The sequence below is a fragment of the Quercus suber genome, unplaced genomic scaffold, assembly GCF_002906115.3.
Source record: "Quercus suber isolate HL8 unplaced genomic scaffold, Cork oak 2.0 scaffold_136, whole genome shotgun sequence".
Taxonomy (NCBI): Eukaryota; Viridiplantae; Streptophyta; class Magnoliopsida; order Fagales; family Fagaceae; genus Quercus; species Quercus suber.
In genome coordinates, this window is record NW_027069598.1 from 653,056 (window position 1) to 673,724 (window position 20,669).

Genomic DNA, 20,669 nt, shown 5'->3' on the forward strand with positions numbered 1-20,669 from the left:
AGAGAGAGAATCATTACAAGAGGGCATAGAGAAGCATGGTGAGGTCTTTGTCGGAAAGGTCTCACTAGCTCTCACTCTCTCACTCAATTCATGCGCGTGGGTCCTACTCTCCCTCCCCTCCCGCTCCATGCTTAAATATCATCCTTCAGTACGATAAGAGGTTTGACGGCGATTTTTCTAACTTATCTCTTTTCTATTCCCTCTCTCTCTCTTATTCTCTTTCCCACTATTCTCTCTCTCTCTCTCTCTCACTCTCACTCTCTCTCTCTCTCTCTCTCTGTGACTGTGCAATGACGAGACAAAGCTTTCAAACCCTTCTAAAAGTTCAAAAACTACGCGTCCTTTCCATCTCGCAACGAACACTACCGATTCCAAAACCCTAGCTTCTCTTTCTTTCACACTCTCACTTTCTTCCTCTATTACTCTCTTCTGCTACAAATTTGAGCTGAATTGGCACTGAGAATTCGAAATTCCGAGCAACGATTTGATGGAAGAAGGTGACAAATCCGATCCAGGAACCGAGTTCGCCAGCGACTCCAGCTGGCCACTCGGTCCTCACGACTCGGACAACGTGTATTTCTTCGCCAACAACGACCGCGGAGGCCGCCGCGGCGAAGACGACACGACGATTCTCAGCGAGTTCGGGTGGAATCTCCGGCCCGAAAACAACGATCCGAACCCGATCGGCGGCCTCGACGATGACGCCTCCGATTTCACTAGAAGCTTCGTGTTTCCGGATCAAAACAAAGATACCACCGGCAGCGCTCTGCAGAGCTCCGACCCGGCAGTTCCGTCCGGTTCTGAAAGTAAAGCCGGCGAGGCAACGACGTCGAATAATCCTTCGGTTTCTTCGACCTCCAGCGAGGATCCGCCGGAGAAATCCACGGGCTCCGGCGGAAAACCGCCGAGATACCGTGAGTCGGCTCTGCGAATACATTCTTTAATTTTCTTTATATAGATTTTTATATATTCAACATGTTGTTCATGTGATTGGCTAAATCGTAATTAACTCAATTTTTAGGGGCAAATGACAAGTCAATTATTTCAAAAAATTGAAAAAAAAAAACTCCATATCCGATTATGGAGATTTTCCGTTTGGAATTTAGGTACGGTGTGACTGTGAGAGAGTGCAATGTCTGTGTCCGTACGTGTTAGATACCCATGCAAGTTGGGGTGTGGGGGGCAGTTTCGTAATTTCACTAAAGTGGAGGGAGCATTTCCTACAACAACACCGCCGTTATTGCGGCGGGAATGGCGTGCCTTAATTTTTTTTTTTTTTTTTTTTTTAATTCCATTTTGGGAATAATTTTGTGTACTGAGAAATATAATCACGTAAATATATATATATATATATATATATACAATGAAAATTAAAAAAAATTGACAAGATGACCCATAAATCTCAAAAATAGATAACAAGAAAAATCTTTAAAAAAAAAAAAAAAAACACATATCCGGATAATAAGAAAAATCTTTGGACAAATTATAAATCTGGTCTAAGCAAAAACAATAACAACAAATCAATTACAAAACCTAGCAAAACAAATCACAAAAACCCAATAAGTTTTACCTAATTTCTCCCTCTCATTTGAGAGTTCTATGCCTCTCTCAAATGACTCCACCTCATAGACATAAAGACAACTCTTATATTGTTGGTTGCTCCATCCACACACCAGTTAATCACCAACAACTTGGATCTGTTGGTATCTTTAACTCAACCAGCGGAAAAAATTTATCTATTTTTTGAATGGTAGATTTTTTTTTTTTTTTAATGTTTTATTAACTTTGTGACACACTTAGCATGCATGCATAAATTGTTATACATGTGTGAAACAACAACAATCTATTGTTTTGTACCTTACATAAATTGCCACCAAAGCATGTGTGAGATTAGTCTATTGGTAATAAATTTTGTGATTTAACTAAATTAATGTAATGATGGGAAAAGATTTATTATTTACTTTGTTAAAGACTCAAAGTTACTGCCCATTATCATGTGATTATTTAATAAATCTCTTTTAATTTTTTGTTTTACTATTTTTTTTCAAACTTGCAATTTTTGAAAGGAAAAATTCTCAACCTTACCAAGACACCAATAATTGTCTTACCCTTTTTTAAGCTGAATATTAATGCATGATATTATTAACCATTATTTTAGCTATTTTATTAATATAATGCTTGACATAGATTTGAACTTTTAACTATAGTTTTTTGTATTTTTTTTTTAAGAGTCTTTTAACTGTATATATATATATAGCAATATGAAGTTATTAGTTATATAATTATGTGAAAAGAGTACATAATTTTTTTTAAAAAAAATTTATAATGTCGATAGAATAAAGAAACGGCCTAATCTTAGTCAGACCTTGAAAATATTAGGACGTGCCAATTGACTTACAAAACTCTTGATTATAAATTGTCATTTGTGATTTTTTATTTTCAAAATAAAAAATACAAATAATTAAAAAACTAATGATAATAATGCATTGTTGTCAACCTCTAATATTGATATTTCAATTTTTAAAAATCTTTGAACAAAGAACTTCGACCTCCTTAAGTTTGAATCCTGATTTCGTCCTTGATAAACTGCTTTTAATATTTGGTAGAAAAATGGTTCTTTTATCACACATGAGCCTCCCGCTCAGTCATAACTCTATGTCATTTGATGTGAACAGAAAATTGTGACCAAATATTATGTGGCTAGCTAGCCTCCCAAGTTTCCTAGCAAAAGACTTTTTCTTTGTTATTGACTTACTGCTACGTTGGGTTAAGACTTATAAGCCTTATTGCTCATGGTACGATACAATTCTATTAACTTGCTTTTCTATGCTCGCCATTTACTTATTGATCAGCTTTCCTCTAATTGCTTTTTTATTTTTTCTTGATCAAAGTAACATCCCCATCATTTTCATTAATAAAGAAATGAAATTACAATATTTGAATATTGAACTACGTGATTTTGATATTGAATTACATGATTTTGATTTTCATGAATAGTACACTACAATATTTGAATATTTCACTCATGAATGACTCGTGAAATTCAGCCGATCAAAGACTCTTCAAATTTTAGCATATGCTTCTCGCGTGGCCTGTTTCACAAGTTGGCACTTGCAAGCTAGTCGTAAAATCCTCATTTTCACAGAATCTTCACTAAACTCTCACACACAACCCTTACATTAAATATCACAAAAATACAGGGAAATGATTGAACATAATTATAATCAAATTTGACACAGAATTAAAGTCAACAAAAAACATAATTGTAAATCACAATTTACAAAACTCTTGATTATAAATTGTCATTTGTGATTTTTTTTTTCAAAATAAAAAATAAAAATAATTAAAAAATTAATGCTAATAATGCATTGTTGTCAACCTTTAGTATTGATATTTCAATTTTTTAAAATCTTTGAACAAAGAACTTCGACCCCCTAAGTTTGAATCTTAGTTTCGTCCCTGATTATTAATAACATCAATTTATACAATGCCTATCCAAGTCTTATAAGATTTGGATGCTTCTACCTTTTAAAAAAGGATAAACCCTTTGCATATTGTATTTGATATGAGGGTTTCTCCTCTAGCAAATGTCCCACCATTTTCATTTTCTATTCATAACTTTTATAGATGTATTCTTGCTGTATAAACAAATGGCCTTGTCTAGATGGATTCTTCATATTGTAATCCATTTACCGAATGTTCATAGCATTCTTGTCTACCATAGACAAATCAATAATGGATCAAGCATAATGACATAAAATTCTTTACAATATTTTTCATATCTATTGAGATGATATATTATGATTTGCACATAATAAAAAATTGTATGTTGTGAGTGCATGTAAAAGTTGCAGTATATTGCTTTAATCACTAGCTAACAATGCTCTTATGCTTAAGCACTAATTAAGCACCTTCAATCACCTCTCGTATGAATAATGTTTTACAGTATTTTAGGGAAAGTAAAGGTAAAAGAAAATTACATTCATTAATTTGAGGGAGAGAGAGAGAGCTAACCAATTTAAGAAACTTGTGCCCCAAGTCGAAACCATGTTTTAATTAGCTTACCAAACTCACAAATATTTGAAAGAGAAGAGTAAAACATGGGCAAATCATTGGAATACGGAGTCAAAAGATTGTGGGAGTAAACTTTCCAACAGAATTTTTATGAGTAAAGTTTTCCATTATTTCCCTCAAGGCCTCAAATGTAAAAATATTTAAATTTTAGAAGTGAATTATAAGAGGGGCTATTTAGAAGAAAATAAAAGGAAAACAGGAAAGGAAGAGAGGAAAAGAAGACACTTAGAGCATCCGCATTTGGGCATGTAAATGCCAAATGTTAAGAACATTTGGCATTTAAGCCCCAAAATCCATCAGCAATGGGAAGACTAAATCCTATATGCAAAAATAAATTTGAGATTTTGCTACAGTACCATCTCAAATGTAAGATGGTACTGTAGCAAGATGGTATTAAAAAAAAATGTTTTTTTAATGCTTCCTCTCAATATTTTAATTTAACCGGCCCTTTCTCTTCCTTATTTCATTTTTCCTCTTTAATTTCTCTGTCTTGCTTCTCTCTCTTTCTTTCTGCTCTCTGTTCTTCTTCTTGCTCTCCGATTCTTCTCAGCATCTTCACTCTCTCCGGCAACTCTCTAAATCGGCAGTGAGGTTCTAAATCGGTGGTGGGTCTCTAGATCGGCGGTGGGTTTCTAGATCGGTGGTGGGTCTCCGCTTCTTTCGAGGGTGGGTCTCCGCTTCCTTCGAGCTTCGGCGAGCTTCGGCGAATTCACTTCCTTCGAGCTTCGGCGAAGCTTCCCAGCGGCAAATCCGCTTCCTTCAAGCTTCGACGTTGGTGGGTTGGTTTTTTCTCAGCGGCGAATCCGCTTACAATTCTCTGGGTTTTTTTTTTTTTTTTTTTTTTTTGTGGTTTTGATGGTCGGATAGGGTGGTGGTGGTGGTGTTGATGGTCGGAGGGCAGCGGCGTGGTTCTAGTCTTTTCTCTGGTTTTTTTTTTTTTTTTTTTTTTTTTTGCGGTGTTTGCCGGATAGGGTGGTGGTGGTGGTGGTTGTGTTGACGGTTGGAGGGCAGTAGGTGCAGTGGCGTGGCTCAGGTCTTTTATCTGGGTTTTTTTTTTTTTTTTTTGCGAGTGTTGATAGGCGGATAGGGTGTGGTGGTGGTGGTTGTGTTGATGGTTGGAGGGCAGTAGGTGCAGTGGCGTGGCTCAGGTCTTTTATCTGGGTTTTTTTTTTTGTGTTGACGGTAGTTTATGGGTTGCCGGTGGTGGTGGTGGTGTGCAACGGTGGTGTTGATTGTGGATCTTGGACAGAAGGAAAGAGAGAGAAAGAACAAATAATGAATAAATAATGTGTTTGTATTGGATAATGGAAATGGTGAGATATACTATTTTATTATGTAAAAATATTATTTTAATGAGTAGGATTGAGATATAAAAGTTGGGATGTTGGAGAATTGTAAAATTGTATTGTATAATTGATAAAGTCACTTTTTGAGGTGGTAAAATAAGATAGGATATAGAATCCGGTCGTGGATGCTCTTAACAAAGAAATTTGTTTTTATATAATTGTATAAATTTCATTAGAACTGTGTGCAGAGTAAAACAGTAGGGTAGCTGCCAGTTGGGATTACAGTCTAGTGCTACGTAAACATTATGTTATGGTCTTTTTCTGATGGCGTGCTAAGATTGGACACGAAGAAGATATATTTACTAAGTTCTACAGACTACACGTTTAGCTAGCTACAAAAAACTGAACAAAGTTAGGCCAAAAAAGGATTCACGGGTAAGAATATATACCTACCATGCTAGGCTATGACATGATGACCTAGTAATCCTCTTAAGAATGTGGGTGTGAGAGCAATTGTATGCTCTGGTACCTCCACATGATCGTTGTTTTTGACTCATTTTCTTGGATAATCTCAAAAGAACATAAACCTCTAAATGTGAAGCACTCATGGGGAATCAAAACCATCATTTAGTCAGTGACTGAAATTCATTATATGCATGGTAGAGGCTATCGCAAAGGTTTTCCTCGTGTACATTGATGAATCATGACATGCAAAACCATTAGTTCCACTGTTTTTTCTATCTTTCCTCTTTCTTTTTTATGAGTTTATGAGTCTTAATTAAAGACCTTCTTTGTGATTTACTTCATATCTGTGTTTTGTCAACCAAAACAATGTACATTTTTAGGATGAGTTAAAAACATACGGCCAGGGCAGCCACCTGATTAATCCTGATGTGCCATCTCCTATAAAAAAGTAATACCCTTTATCCAACATTATCAGCAACCATCAAATCGTACATTTAACCTTTGGAAAAGTATACGTTGTTCGTATTTCGTACGTACCACCCATAAATGTTTATATAGTGTCAATTCTTGCTCCATTCAAACACCATATTCACACACTTTCTTGTTTGTCTTTCTGACATGCCTCATAATTATATACTATCTATATATGTGTGACAATTTTTCCTACAATAAATGATATCTCTTATGACTGTCGGTATTATAGTCACGTCTTCTGATAATTAGTTTGAATGAACTTTTTTTTTTTTTTTACTAAAATATGTAGTATTAAAAAAAAAAAAAAAAAAAAAAAAAAAAAAAAAAAACACCTTATATGGTTTGGTTTGGTTTGGAAAATTTTATTTTCATCATAAATGGAATACATAATTTTTTTTATTTTAAATAACATCATTTTCAATGTATAGTTACTGTACTTGTACATCATAAATAAAACAAGCTAACTAATGAGTTAAGAGTTTTGTAACACAATTAACATTTTTTAGTATTTCTAAAATGACACTCAAGATTCAAATATTTCATTTCCAACCATCAAATTAATAAATAAATAAAGCTAATAAAAATAAACTCATCCAAACATACACTTTAAGGATAGGGGTGTCAATGTCTGACACGACCCACGAATATGACACAGGTTTTTGAAAGTTATGGTTGAGCCTTAGCGGGTTTGAGTTATAAACAGGTCAACCCGAGAGCATGGACAAAGCCATAGTTGGACTTGGGGGGCAATGCCCCCCCACCCAATTTTTTTTTTTAAATTATTATATATATGGGTAATAATTTTAGCAATTTTGTTTTATAAAATTACATTTTTGTTCTCTTAACAATATCATTGATTCTTTTAAGAGTATTCTTATAGTCACAAATTTTTCTACAGCATTTTTACAAACTGTTAAGGTAGCAAATTCTTATTAGTTTGCATTTGGGCTCATCACTTATATGATTTTTTACTTACACAATAACCAATCACCGCATCAACATTTTGTAAAAAAACGTTTGTAACTCTACCATTTTTCTCATTTTAAAAACCATAAAAAATTTATAGATCTAAAATTTAAAACAAAATATACAAACCAAAAAAATTAGTCCAACAAAAAATATTACCAATAGTAAAAAATAAAAATAAAAAAATTTAAGCCTAGTTAACAAAAAAAAAAAAAAAAAAAAAAAAAACTGGCATTTTTTAAAAATTTAAACAAAATAATTTTTTTTTCTTATCCAGCAATGCACACATGAAAGACACGCAAAAAAAAACAAAACAAAAACAAAAACAAAAAAACAAAAAAAAAAACCCTCAGCAGCTAAGCAATAGCAAAGTCGGAGATTGAAGTTATTACACACAAAGCCGTCTCCCGTACTCTAAGTTCTGACTCCGTCCCTACCTAAAAGCTACACAATAAGAAACGTGTCATAAGCTGGTCAACCCGCAATAAACAAACCAATTTATTTGTATCAACCTAAAATGATCAATTTATCACAACTCGTTTAATTTGTATAACAAATAAATATTCATTTTATTTTAGATTTTGCAAAAAAAAAAATATCCAACCTATATTTTATACTTAAAAAGAAAAGTAAGTAATTACAAAAACTTATAAGTGATATGATTGTAAATTGAAATTTTACAAACCCTAAAACTCTATGTTATCTTGAACATAGGTTGAAAACTTGAAGTGTATATATTACTTTAGGGATGTAAAGAACCTATTTTTGTATGGATATTATATTTAATATTAAGCGGGTTGAAATGTGTTGTGTTATATTCGTGTCAACTCAACAAGATCCGTTTACTAAGTGTGTCAAGTAAGTCGGGTCTGTCAACCTACTTCATTAACATACTGAGTTAACGTTGAAGGATTATGATACGATTATTAAATAAGTCGGATTCAAGTTGAGGTATTTAGTCGAATACCCTACTTCAACACGCTAATTCGAATTGACACCCTTATTTAAGAATAATCTATAACTATTTATGCACGTGGATTTCAATTAGTTTAATTGATAAAACACTTTATGTTCCAATAAATATCTTTAATTTTGTTTTTTTAAAACCTTAATTGGTCTTTTAAATACATCAAAAATTTATTAATATTTTAACTTAATGATTAATGAGGGAATATCGTTTTAAATCCTATTGTTTCTAGAAGGAGCAAAATAAATTGTAAATTACATTATTCGCTGGATTATTGGAAGAGATTAGCTCAAGCAGTGCAATAATAATAGGCTTTATTTGCAATTTTCAAAGCAGTCCGCGTGAAAATAATAATAATTATTATTATAAAAATAATAATGATTCCATGTCCATTTGAGCATGTGGTTTAGCTTTTCGACCGAACATGTCTTTTGACTCAGCAACGTACGATTCCCCCACTGTCGCGGCGACATAAAAAGTCCCGCTTTACCCGCCGCTATTTTCGGGGATCAAAATCAAATCGCCTCGTTACCGTTTCGTCCTTGGCGATTTATTTTGGCAATTCCTCGCTGGCGGTTAGGCAGTTGGTGCGGTTGATTTGTACGATTTATTCTTCATAGGTAAAAGGTTTAAAAAGCTAATAACAACATTCACAACAGCGATGGTAAATAGTTATATTATTATTTTTTAGTACCATTACTCACAAAAGAAGTGCACAACAATAGAGCTATAAGCAAAATTTTTTGCTTCTCCGCTACAGTGCACATCTTATTTAGATGTGCACTGTAGCTCAAAGGTAAAAAAAAAAACATTATTTTATTTTGTGTTCACACTGTGATTAGAATTTTTTTTTTCTCCTCCTTCCCCATTTCTAACCCATTTCTAACCGTTGCTCCTCTCCTCCTTTGCCATTTTTTTTCTTTCTCCTCCTTCCTCCACTCGTCGCCCACCCAAGCTCCTGCCCAGCGCCGATCGCCTTAGACCTACGCCGCCATCCGCCTCAGACACACGCAGTTGATCGCCTCCGGCCTCGTGGATCAAAGTGGCTTCCCTCACCTCCACTCTGCCGCTAGGTCGTGGTTGTGCTCCGATGTGCGTTGGTATCAAGGTTAAGATCGGTGTGTGGTTTCGACATTTGGGTAGCTGGATTTAGGTTTGGTTGGTTTCGGCGTTTGGGTTACTGTATTTCAGGGGTCACGGTGGAGATCGTGGTGGTGGTGGGTCGTTTTGCTGGTGGTGGGTCATATCGGCGTGGGTTCGATTTGTGAATTGTGGTTGTGGGTTTCTTTTGTGGTGTGCTGTGGGTTTGTTTTGTGGTGTTGTGTTGGCGGTGGCTGTGCCGTGTTTTGTGGTGTTGTGGGTTTTTTTTTTCTTGCTGGGGACTACTAATGGTGGTCGTGGCTGTGGTTGATGGTAGAGTGGTTATGGTTGGTGATGTGGTTTTTTTTTTTTTTTTGTAGTAGGATATATTATTTTATTGTAGTGGTTATATTATTTTATTGTGATGTGTATATTATTTTATTGTGTTGAAAGCTAAAATAAATCTACTACTGCAACATGTGCATAGGTAAAATAGATAAAGTAACTTTTTGTGTAGCTAATTAGCTAAAATTTTAGATTCACTGCTGTAAATGCTTTAACGTATGTTTATAGAGCATACATTAATAAATTATTTTAAATTTAACAAATAAAAAAAATTAAGATATATGATATGATGGGGGTGCTCTCACCATGATTTTTTGTGCGCTACCTCTTTGCTAATCAAACTTACAAATTCTCCATTGGTTATTTTTCTAGTTGTGTTATTATTTTTTGGAGGTACAAAATTATAAAACAAAATAAAATAAACTACATCAAAGTTTGTGAGAGTTATGAATTTATGCAAATGGTAGATGTATTAAATTTTGTGCCTTTTTTTGTGAATGAGAATGTGAATGTCACTTGTGGTTGCCTATTTCACCACCCCCCCCCCCCAAAAAAAAAAAAGAAGCAATTTGTAGTCTTTATATTTAGACACGAAGTTGAAAGGTATATTAAAGCATTTACATCAAAGGTGTGATAAATGCTAAAAAGCTAATTTTAGCACAAAACCACCAAAATGCAAGCTACAACAAAGATGTTATACTTAAAAAAAAAAAAAATAGCATTAGAGCTATAGGAAGTTGTCATCTTTGACACCTTACTATAGCTAACAACTTACTGTAATTACAATCTTATAATAAAAAATAATATTTTATTTATCTCTCTCTACTTTTTCTTAAATAATATTTTTCTTCTCTCTCTCTCTCTCTCTCTCTCTCTCTCTCTCTCTCTCTCTCTCTCGTGTTCAGTCCCCTTTTTTTTCTTCTTCTCTTTTCACCGGTTCTCTCTCCTTCTCACTGGTGGATCGTTGTGGTGGTGGATTGTGGTCTTCGAATCTTTGTGGTGGTGGATTGTGGACCGTTCTCTCTCCTTTTTTGGGTTTTAGTGGTTTTGGCTATGGGTGATCATGGTTTGTGAGTCACGGTGTTTCTGTGGGTCACTTTGATTCTGTGGGTAACGATATTTTAGAGTAGGTGATGTGGGTTGATTCGGTGGCTATGGTTTGTGTCTAGATTTTGGTGGTGGCCGTTGTTGTTGGTAAGGGTGGCTGCATTAGATTAAATCAGGGTTGGGGTGGGTCGTTTGGGTGACTAGGGTGGGTGGTTGTTGGGGTTTTGTGGGTGGTGGTTGGTTGTGGATTTGTGGAGATGGTGGATGGTGGGTTAACTGTGAGGGTGATCAGACGAAGAAAGAGTGATAGAAAGGGAAGAGAGAAATTAATAAAAAAAAATCAATAGCTATTAGGTGAGATGTGAAAAATAGAACTTTTGATGTTGGATAAATTGTAAAGTGTGTTGTTAAAATAGATAAATTTGTGTTTTAAGATGTTAAAAGCTAAAAAATTTTAGCATTCTTGATGTGAATGCTCTTAAAGACCTAAATTGTTAGAGCATTAGCATCCAAACTTCTAAAACAGATCTTATTTTATGCTCTTAAAAGATTTTATTTTACTATACAACACATTAAAATTATATAAACAACCCAATGAAAATAATAAATCCCTACTCTCTTTCTCTCCTCTCCCATCCTCCACAACTTCTCTCTCTCTCTCTCTCTCTCTCAACCATCCAAACCACCAAAGATCAACCCTTCACTACCCCACTACCGACCACCCAAACCCACCAAAATCCCATCAAAACTATCAAAATCAACACCAAAACCACCAAAATCGAAACCAATCAGAACCATCGAAACCAACACCAACCAGAACCACCAAATCCCACCGAAACCACCAAAATCAGCAACCAATTGGAACCACTAAAACCCACCGAAACCAACACCAATTGGAACCACCCAAAGCCCAGCCACTGAAATTTAAACCCAACCCCAACCACTGATTCAAGTACCATATATCGAAATTTAAACCCAACCCTTATCGAAACCAAAGCTTGGCAACTAAAATAACCAAAACCAAAGCCCAGCAATCGATCCACCACCGTCTACTAGAGAGAGAAAAGTGGCAAAATGACAGAGAATAGAGAGAGTTAGTGAGAAGTTAATAAAATGTATTATTTTATTTATCCAACCTTGCTCCAGTACTAGGTTCTATATTTAGGACATTATTGTAGTTGAGTTGTAAATTTTTTTTACAGCTAGCCCCCATGTAATGCATGTATTTTGTGGTTTGATGCTAAAATATAGCATATTGGGAGTCTTAGAATTCCTAGTGCTAATGCTCTTAGTCGTCTATATTATCATACAATGTTCCAAAATATAGTCATCTTTGCTAAGAGCTTTGTAGACATCCAAAGTTTAAAATTTTCTTATCCAATTGTTGTAGGCTTGTAGCTATCAAATTTTTATATTTATAGTTCTCATTGAAAAGTCAATGAATAAATTTTTTAATATATCTTTTACTTTATTTAAAAAGTCAATACCTCTTTCACTAAAGTTTAAATTTATAATCGTTTTGAAAAAAATTCATAGAGATAATACATTAAATGATATATTTATTTTATGTAAAATGATAATTTTTTATATTAAAAAAAATTAAAGTTTCTAAACATGACTAGCACTGTGGAACCAAATGAATGTGATAGAGTAGTTTTATGAAAGGTTTGACTTACCTTCAGTATTTTTTTAACTGGACATCTCATGTTGTTTTAAATATATAATGACAAGTAATAGTGGATTTTAATCTCCACCGTTTATTTAGTTAGTGGGTAATGTGATAGTTTCTCATTAAAATAAAAAGTGATTTCAGTTTTAAAAAGTACTGAAAGTCCCTTTTACAAAACGTTTTTTTTAGAATATGAATCCCACATAACATGGGAGGGAGAGTTTACAAACTGCTCTATGAAATACCTTATTTTAGGAAAGGGGTGCTTAATAGAAAATTCCTTAAAAAGATGATACGAAAAGATAAACTTTGTTGTGTGACTTTTTAGTTTTTTCTCTTTTATTTTTCACCTTATTAATAGTTATATTATTTATCATGTAATTCAAGTATCCCTTCGATGGTATTCATGGCAATTGTATTTTCATTCTAAATTATAATTGATAGAAATTACTAACCCTTTTTAATTGTGTGAGTCTATGTTACTTTAACTCGACTTTAAGAGAAATATAGGTTTTTTTTTTTTATAGGAAGTATTATTAATCCTTAATCCCCAATACTTAACTTTTATCTTTTAAAAAATAAATAAAGAAAGAAAAATCTAAGTTACAAGATTATTGGCAGGTAAACCAAGGTTTAAGAAAATTTTTGAATTTTATTTATTTTAAGAATATCATTTCTTGTATGATCACCATTTTATTATTTGTCAACAATGCATATTAATTGTTACAAGCTAATTTTTGATAACAAAAACGCAACAAGCTCCAAAAAATTAAATAAACGTCATCTATAGGTCCAAAAATATGTTAATGGCTCATTTGTTAGGACATTTGCTAAGGTTGAATTTTAAAATGCAATTGATTGACATTTTATAAAGAACTAAACCACTTTCAATTTAGATTATACTTATTTATTAATTTTTGCTATCTTTTAATACGCAATTTTTCTACGTGGTCATGTTAACAGGTGTCATGGGGATGAGTGGCTCGGATAAGGGTATTGGGCTATGAGCCGCACCTGAGGACATCGGAGAGCCCAAGGACAAACCAGTGTTAGTAAAGGTAAGTACGTTATTGGGTCGAGGATGAGAGCTGGTCACGACAAGCAGGCGATACTGTACAAGAAGATATAACTCCTCAGGAAGCAAAGTGGAAACCTAAAGCTCGACCACCCAACAAGTACTAGAAAGTGGACAACCATGCTTGGAAGGAGGATAAGCCTTGGAGAGAAGAGAGTTAGCAAAGAATTGAGAAATATCTTGGAAGAAAGTTGCTATCACCGCATTAAATGCTCTACATCTAACCAACTGGCCGCATTAATATGAAAGTGATACCTGAACAGTGACCTCTAGCCTTATAGCTACCCACAAAAACTTCAAGAAAGTGCTGATGGAACAAGTATCAAGGAGATTAGTAATCTAATCTACATGTAGAAGGCTAAGATGAAAGAAAGGAATGGAGTATAAAAGGAGAAGGATTCCATTACAAAAGGAATCATCAAAAAACCAGAAAAGAAACCACCTTGTAACCAAGAACTTGAAATATTTGTATAAGTCTGAAAATATCTATAAGAACATACCATCCTCGGGCATGGCTGATGAGTCTTTTTTTTTTTTCAACTTGTTCATCTTAGCCATTCCAACACTAATTAACCAACTGTGAGTTACTTCTAACTCATTGAATGTTCAGTAATAAACCCACTCTCTAACAAATCTATTGTTGTGGGCCTATTAGGTCATTGTCCAAATCTTTTGGGCTGTGAATCAAATTTAGTCCGTACAGGTGTCCTTAGGGTAATTGTTAATAAACCATTTTAAGAAAGTTTTTATACCATTTTTTATGAGAAAATGAAAAAACTATCAAAACATTAATTGCCTTTTAGGTCATGTTAACAAGTGCCCATAGAGCAATTGTTAATGAACTATAATAGAAAAGTTTCGACATCATTTTTACGAGAAATATAAAAAAATTTCAACAAAATTAATTATGTGGGGCTTGAGAACTTGGCAACCTCGGCCCACTTTACATCCGGCCCAAGGACCATGCCGAGGAGGAAGGAACGTCCGAGGATGAAGGGTGAAAGTCTGAGTTGCTAGGAACCCTGCCGAGGATGACCCTGCCCTCGGCCAACCGAGATCAATACTAAGCGGAGGAGTAAGTCCAGGATAAGCTGTCACCTCCACATTAAATGCGCTCACCTAACCCCCTGGCTGCACTAATAGAGATGTGACCTCTGGATAGGGCAGTCTTGGTTGCTACAACTCACATGAGTGCTGGTAAAGCGGCTGATGGGACGGGCGGTCAGAATGGAGGGGCATGGATGATCAACAAGTAGAAGAGAGAGATTGTGAAAAAATGGCTATATAAGGGGAAGAAACAGATCAGCTAGGGGGGTTCTTTTCCCTAGACGATCCCTTGGGAGAAAGGGAGACCACTGTTAAGCTCCTCGGACCGATTTCGAAGGCACACCTTGGAGGGTAATCTTGGTCTGCCAGCCTTCGATGGAGGTGAATGCCACATTGGGCGTTGTCCACTTGCTAGGGCCTAGTTCTTGAACTCGCTCTCTACAAATTCATTGTACTAGGCTAACTGGGCTTGAGTCCACTCTCTCAATAGTAGAAATGCTCAAACCCAGGCCGGTGCGGATGGTGCCAGCGCGAAGAGAGGAGCAAATGCAAGAGCGCCTAATGGCCCCTCCCCATGATGTTCCCTTGATGCTCTCCCAGCCCCATGGCGATTAACCATTGGAGGCAGCAACACCCAAGCACCAGACATGACGTAATCTTACGAGCCTCCACCGGCGGATAGGCCGGGTGCGAGTCACTGCCAGCTTGAAGGACAGGCATGGACGCGCACCGGAGAAAGGCGTTATGTACTTCATGGACCTCCCTCCTGACTGCCATGCACAACACCATCAAGATGACACCCAAACCTTACCGCGCCGGAAGTCTGACGCGAATTACAACCACAACGGCTCTCAATCGAAGAAGGAGGACCTTTGGCATGCGTGCCCTCACCCTCATCCAAAGCCATCCCATTCCTCCAAACTCTGATCACAATCTTGGCAAAGTTATTGAAGGGGCTCGGAGGGCTAAAGGGCCAAGTTTCCTGTTTAACTGGAGGGTTCATGGAGTGTGGAAGGACGATTCCCTCGGAAAGCCTTATATAGAGGGCGAAGGTTGGTGGGAATTGGTTCACACGGAATTTGAAAGAAGAATTATCAGGGACATTAATTCTGACCGAATTCCAAAGAAGCCATCAACCGCTAGATCTGTATTGATCCACGAGAATATTAATAACAGCGCGCCTCGCATATCGAAGCATCAAGCGCGGAACGCGAAAAGTCATGAGACACCTCGTGATTGAGAAGGGCGGAAACTTGGAGCGAAGGAGGGGCTACTGCCACCCGTGAGGATAGAAATCCGACCCACCCCTGTCCAGGGCAGCACAGGGTCAAGGGTCTGATCTGAGGAATAGCCCACTTCTAGCGAAGTAAGGCCGAGGACGTCATCACGCCAAAAACAAACTTCCCAGCGCGGGGGACAAATTCCTTCACTCCAAGCAGAAAAACACCTGGGTACTAGGCTAAACCAAGGTCTTCCACGATCATCAGACCCAAACCTTCGGTGAAACTAATTACTTACAGAAGAACACCTGGGTACTAGGCTGAACCAAGGTCTTCCACGGTTCTTGGACCCAAACCTTCGGTGAAACTAGTTACTTACAGAAGAACACCTGGGTACTAGGCTGAACCAAGGTCTTCCACGGTCCTCGGACCCAAACCTTCGATGAAACTAGTTACTTATAGAAGAACACCTGGGTACTAGGCTGAACCAAGGTCTTCCACGGTTCTCGAACCCAAACCTTCGGTGAAACTAGTTACTTACAGAAGAACACTTGGGTACTAGGCTGAGCCAAGGTCTTCCACGGTCCTCGAACCCAAACCTTCGGTGAAACTAGTTACTTACAGAAGAACACCTAGTTACTAGACTGAACCAAGGTCTTGCATGGTCCAAGGACTCAAGCCTATGGGGAAACTAGTTACTTACAAAAGAACATAAGCGTTAGACAGAACCAAGACCTTGCATGGTCCTCGAACTCAAGCCTATGGAAAAATTAATCACCCAAATATACCTAGGTACTAGGCTGAACCAAGGTCTTGCATGGTCCAAGGACTCAAGCCTATGGGGAAACTAGTTACTTACAGAAGAACATAAGCGTTAGATAGAACTAAGGTCTTGCATGGTCCTTGGACTCAAGCCTATAGGAAAACTAACCACCCAAATATACCTGGGTACTAAACTGAACCAAGGTCTTGCATGATCCAAGGACTCAAGCCTATGGGGAAACTAGTTACTTATAGAAGAACATAAGCGTTAGACAGAACCAAGGCCTTGCATGGTCCTCAGACTCAAGCCTATGGGAAAACTAACCACCCAAATATACCTGGGTACTAGACTAAACCAAGGTCTTGTATGGTCCAAAGACCCAAGTCTATGGGAAAACTAGTTACTTACAGAAGAACATAAGCGTTAGACTGAACCAAGGTCTTGCATAGTCCAAGAACTCAAGTCTATGGGGAAACTAATTACTTACAGAAGAACAACTGGATACTAGACTGAATCAAGGTTTTGCATGGTCCAAGGACTCAAGCCTATAGGGAAACTAATTACTTACTGAAGAACATAAGCATTAGACAAAACTAAGGCCTTGCATGGTCCTTGGACTCAAGCCTATAGGAAAACTAACCACCCAAATATACCTGGGTACTAAACTGAACCAAGGTCTTGCATGGTCCAAGGACTCAAGCTTATGGGGAAACTAGTTACTTACAGAAGAACATAAGCGTTAGACAGAACCAAGGCCTTGCATGGTCCTCGGACTCAAGCCTATAGGAAAACTAACCACCCAAATATACCTGGGTACTAGACTAAACCAAGGTCTTGTATGGTCCAAGGACCTAAGCCTGTGGGGAAACTAGTTACTTACAGAAGAACATAAGCGCTAGACTGAACCAAGGTCTTGCATGGTCCAAGGACTCAAGCCTATGGGGAAACTAGTTACTTACAAAAGAACACCTAGGTACTAGACTAAACCAAGGTCTTGCATGGTCCTCAGACTCAAGCCTATGGGGAAACTAATCACTGTAAGGAAAACCTAGGGGCTAGGCCGAACCAAGATATTGCATGGTCCTCGGACTCAAACCTAAGGGAAAACTAGCTACTTACAGGAGAACAAAAGCGTTGGATAGAACCAAGATATTGAGCAAAGCATTAAAATACGACAAATGAAAGGAAGCATCATTTAAAGAACTGAAAACAAATGATTAGATATATTACATAAAAAATAGTTTCGTTACAATGTCACCAAGACAAAAAGCAAAAATGAAAAGAAAGCGAGATCAGGATGGCCCTTGCGGTCAACACAAGATAGCCCGACGAGAAGGCCTAATTCCCCAACTCGGTAGATAGCTTGTCCTGAGGAGTCTTCTAGAGGGCTTCGACTGGTACCTCGGGACCCTGGCTTAGAGGGGCTACTTCGGAGGACCCTCCCCCAGCAAGAGGGATCTGAGGGACAGCAAGCATAGCTTGGGAGTTAGCAAAAGGCTTCACCGCATCCTAAGACGCTTCTTAGCTATCAATCCCTGCCTCTTCCAATGTTCCGTGGTGGTCGACCTCGTCAACAGGCTTACCAGCTAAAGTTGAGTCCTCAGCAGCACTGGCCTAGCCTTCATCTGTCATTTATAAGGCGGAGCCCGCCTCAGGAGTGACGGGGACAAGCTCGAGAATTGCGGGGGGGTAATACACCCTGTCGGCCCTCCTAAGTTCGGACAAGGCCTCGACCCCTACTTGGTTGAAAGCCTCACTCCAGGTCTGGGAGCAGTAGCGCCTGCATATTTCAGGCACTTGAGCCTTAAGGGCAGCCTCGGTCTTAGCCACCCCTTCAGCAAAGGCCTCTTCCTCCGCTTGCTCTAGGGAGCGCTCAGCATCTATTCTCGCAAACTCGGCCTCTTCTTTAGCCCTCACGGCCTCGTCCCTGGCGTACTTGACAACACCTCTTGCCCCCACTGCCTTGGCCAACTCCTGCTTTAGGTCGGCAATATGCTCTTTGGCAACCTGCAGTTGACCCTCAACATCCCGGAAGTCTTACTATGCCTAGGTACCTCTTAAGGTTACGGGCAACTTCTTGCCTCCTCATGCCCCCCAGCTCGGCCATGTCGACGGGGAGAAGGAGGGACCTCTCCAGAGCATCGGCTACGCGAGCCCCTTCGCCCCCTCGACAGTCCCTGAGAGTGGCATCGTCCATCAAAGGCTTCCCGTGAAGCATGGCAGGGGGCAGTCAAGCCTGGGGCTCGAACCGCGAGACAACCTCTTTCCCCTTACTCTGACCACCAATCCTCAGCTGCTTGGAAGGACGACGGGCTTCATCTTCCTCTTAGGAGGAATGAGATCTCCCCCCGTCCACAGGGTCTTTGCCCTTGGAAGGCCTCTTCCTCTTCAGGTCGGTGGACTCGAGCCGATGGTCCGAGATTGTGGGAGTGGAGGACGACTTGGCCTGCGCAAGCAAAGGCTTAAGTGGGGGAGGAGGAAGCTTGGGTACGGGTGGAGGAGGCTTGGGCTGTGACTCCCTCGGCGCGTCCTTCCTTGGCTTGCCCTCAAGGAAGTCAAACAGATTGGTTCGGGGTTGCCTCTTGGAACCCATTTCGGCCCGAATGCCAGCCCTTGAAGGCAGGAGATCAACTTCAGACAAATGGGGATCCCCCAAGTCACCAGAAGGATCCTCGGACAGATAGGCTTGGTCGAATGCACCAAATTCGTCCTCGGATGAACCCAAATCAACTACTTCTCCCTCCTTTTCCAAACTCTCTCCCTCGACCTCCACAGCTTGATAAGACGAGGAAGAACCTGCCAACAGGACGCCCTCTGGAATGGAAGATCCTTCAAAAAATGAAAACCCTTGCTCCACCACAGTGATTTGTCGAAGCCGAGGATCACGAGCCCTGATCACGTACTTTGGGGCTGGGAACAACTTTTGGGTCAGATCATACCCGAGGATCTTGTGAGCAGCCCTAACTTGAACGTTGCCCTCATTCACGAAAATCTCTGCCCTGAGAACAGCTTCCAAATCAGCTTTGTTGACCAAGTTAAAATGACGTTCGAAGGCATGCGAATTTGCAGAAAGAAAAACAAGCTCCTGTCATCAACTAAACAAAACGGATTTAAAAAAAAAATAAAAAAAAAAAAAAAAAAAAAAAAAAAGGGGCTAGTCCCTCTCTTACTTTGAGTATCCTACCTAGCTCTCCCTCTACCGTGGGCAGTGGAAACCATCATGCCATTCCCCTAACACAATAAGAAAATCCTGATTTAACTCCTTATTGGACTCAGGGAGGCACTGGATAAGCCGAACCCTATTGTCCCTCGTCTTTATGTAGTACGACTTGCCCTTCAGGAGTTAGAGGTTATAGCACTAGTTCACGTCATGATGGGTTAACCTTAATCCCATCTTCTCATTCAGGGCGTCTACGCACCCTAGTGCCATAAACACATTGACGGCACACTGGGTAGGAGCTAACCGAAAATGCCTGAGATAGCCGTTCGTCATCGGGCCCATAGGGATTCTCATACCCCCCCCTAAGAAGGCAATTATGGGAATCACAACCTTGCCCTCTTCCCTCCTAATATACCAGTCCCCTTTCTCGCAATACCTCAGGCCCACGTTACTAGGTATCCTATAATCGGCGATAAATTTCTCCATCGCCTCTTCAGACTCAACTAATTTCTTAAATCTACCCATCCCTAGCAACGACTAAAAGACTCGAGAAAGAACGAAGGAAGGAAAGGAGTCAGGGAAGAAGTTTGAGCTAGAGAGAAGAGGACTTATAGAAATGAGGAAAAGCTCCTTGGACAGGCCTTTTATGTTGGTAAGGGATGCTAATTGGGTTGGAGGTTTGACCGGATTAAGAGTATGTGCGCCAGAGTTCTTGAATGCAAAAATAAGGAGGCAAAGCGGTTCAAACAAGTATTTATATCCTCAATTAAAGATAACCGGGCAGAGTTTCCCGCCCATAAAGGCTGGAAATCCCCACCGACTAATTACCATCACACTGTTGGATGTGGGGAGCATGGAATCACCAGAATTTAATACGGGTGCGCACCGTATATTGAGGCGCTAGAAACGTGCATTAGGCAGGTGAAAAGACCCCAACGCTGACGTAGGCCGAGGCTACGAGTCATGATGAAGGCCTGAGGATATCAAAACCCTTCTCCCCGTCCAAGGATACTGGCAGCAAGATTTTGAGG

At 38.6% G+C, this 20,669-nt stretch overlaps 1 protein-coding gene across 1 annotated transcript; it reads left to right on the plus strand.

Moving 5' to 3' along the window:
• Nucleotides 1-16: 16 nt before the first annotated feature.
• On the plus strand, nucleotides 17-1,105 carry LOC111990925 (probable WRKY transcription factor 57). The gene has a single exon (XM_065776569.1). It carries the CDS (start codon nucleotides 488-490, stop codon nucleotides 956-958), a length of 471 nt encoding a protein of 156 aa, XP_065632641.1. The 5' UTR covers nucleotides 17-487; the 3' UTR covers nucleotides 959-1,105.
• The last annotated feature ends 19,564 nt before the right edge of the window (nucleotides 1,106-20,669 follow it).

What these genes read in the sequence shown, in the direction of transcription:
- LOC111990925 (XM_065776569.1), top strand. Translation starts at nt 488, where the DNA reads ATGGAAGAAGGTGACAAATCCGATCCAGGAACCGAGTTCGCCAGCGAC.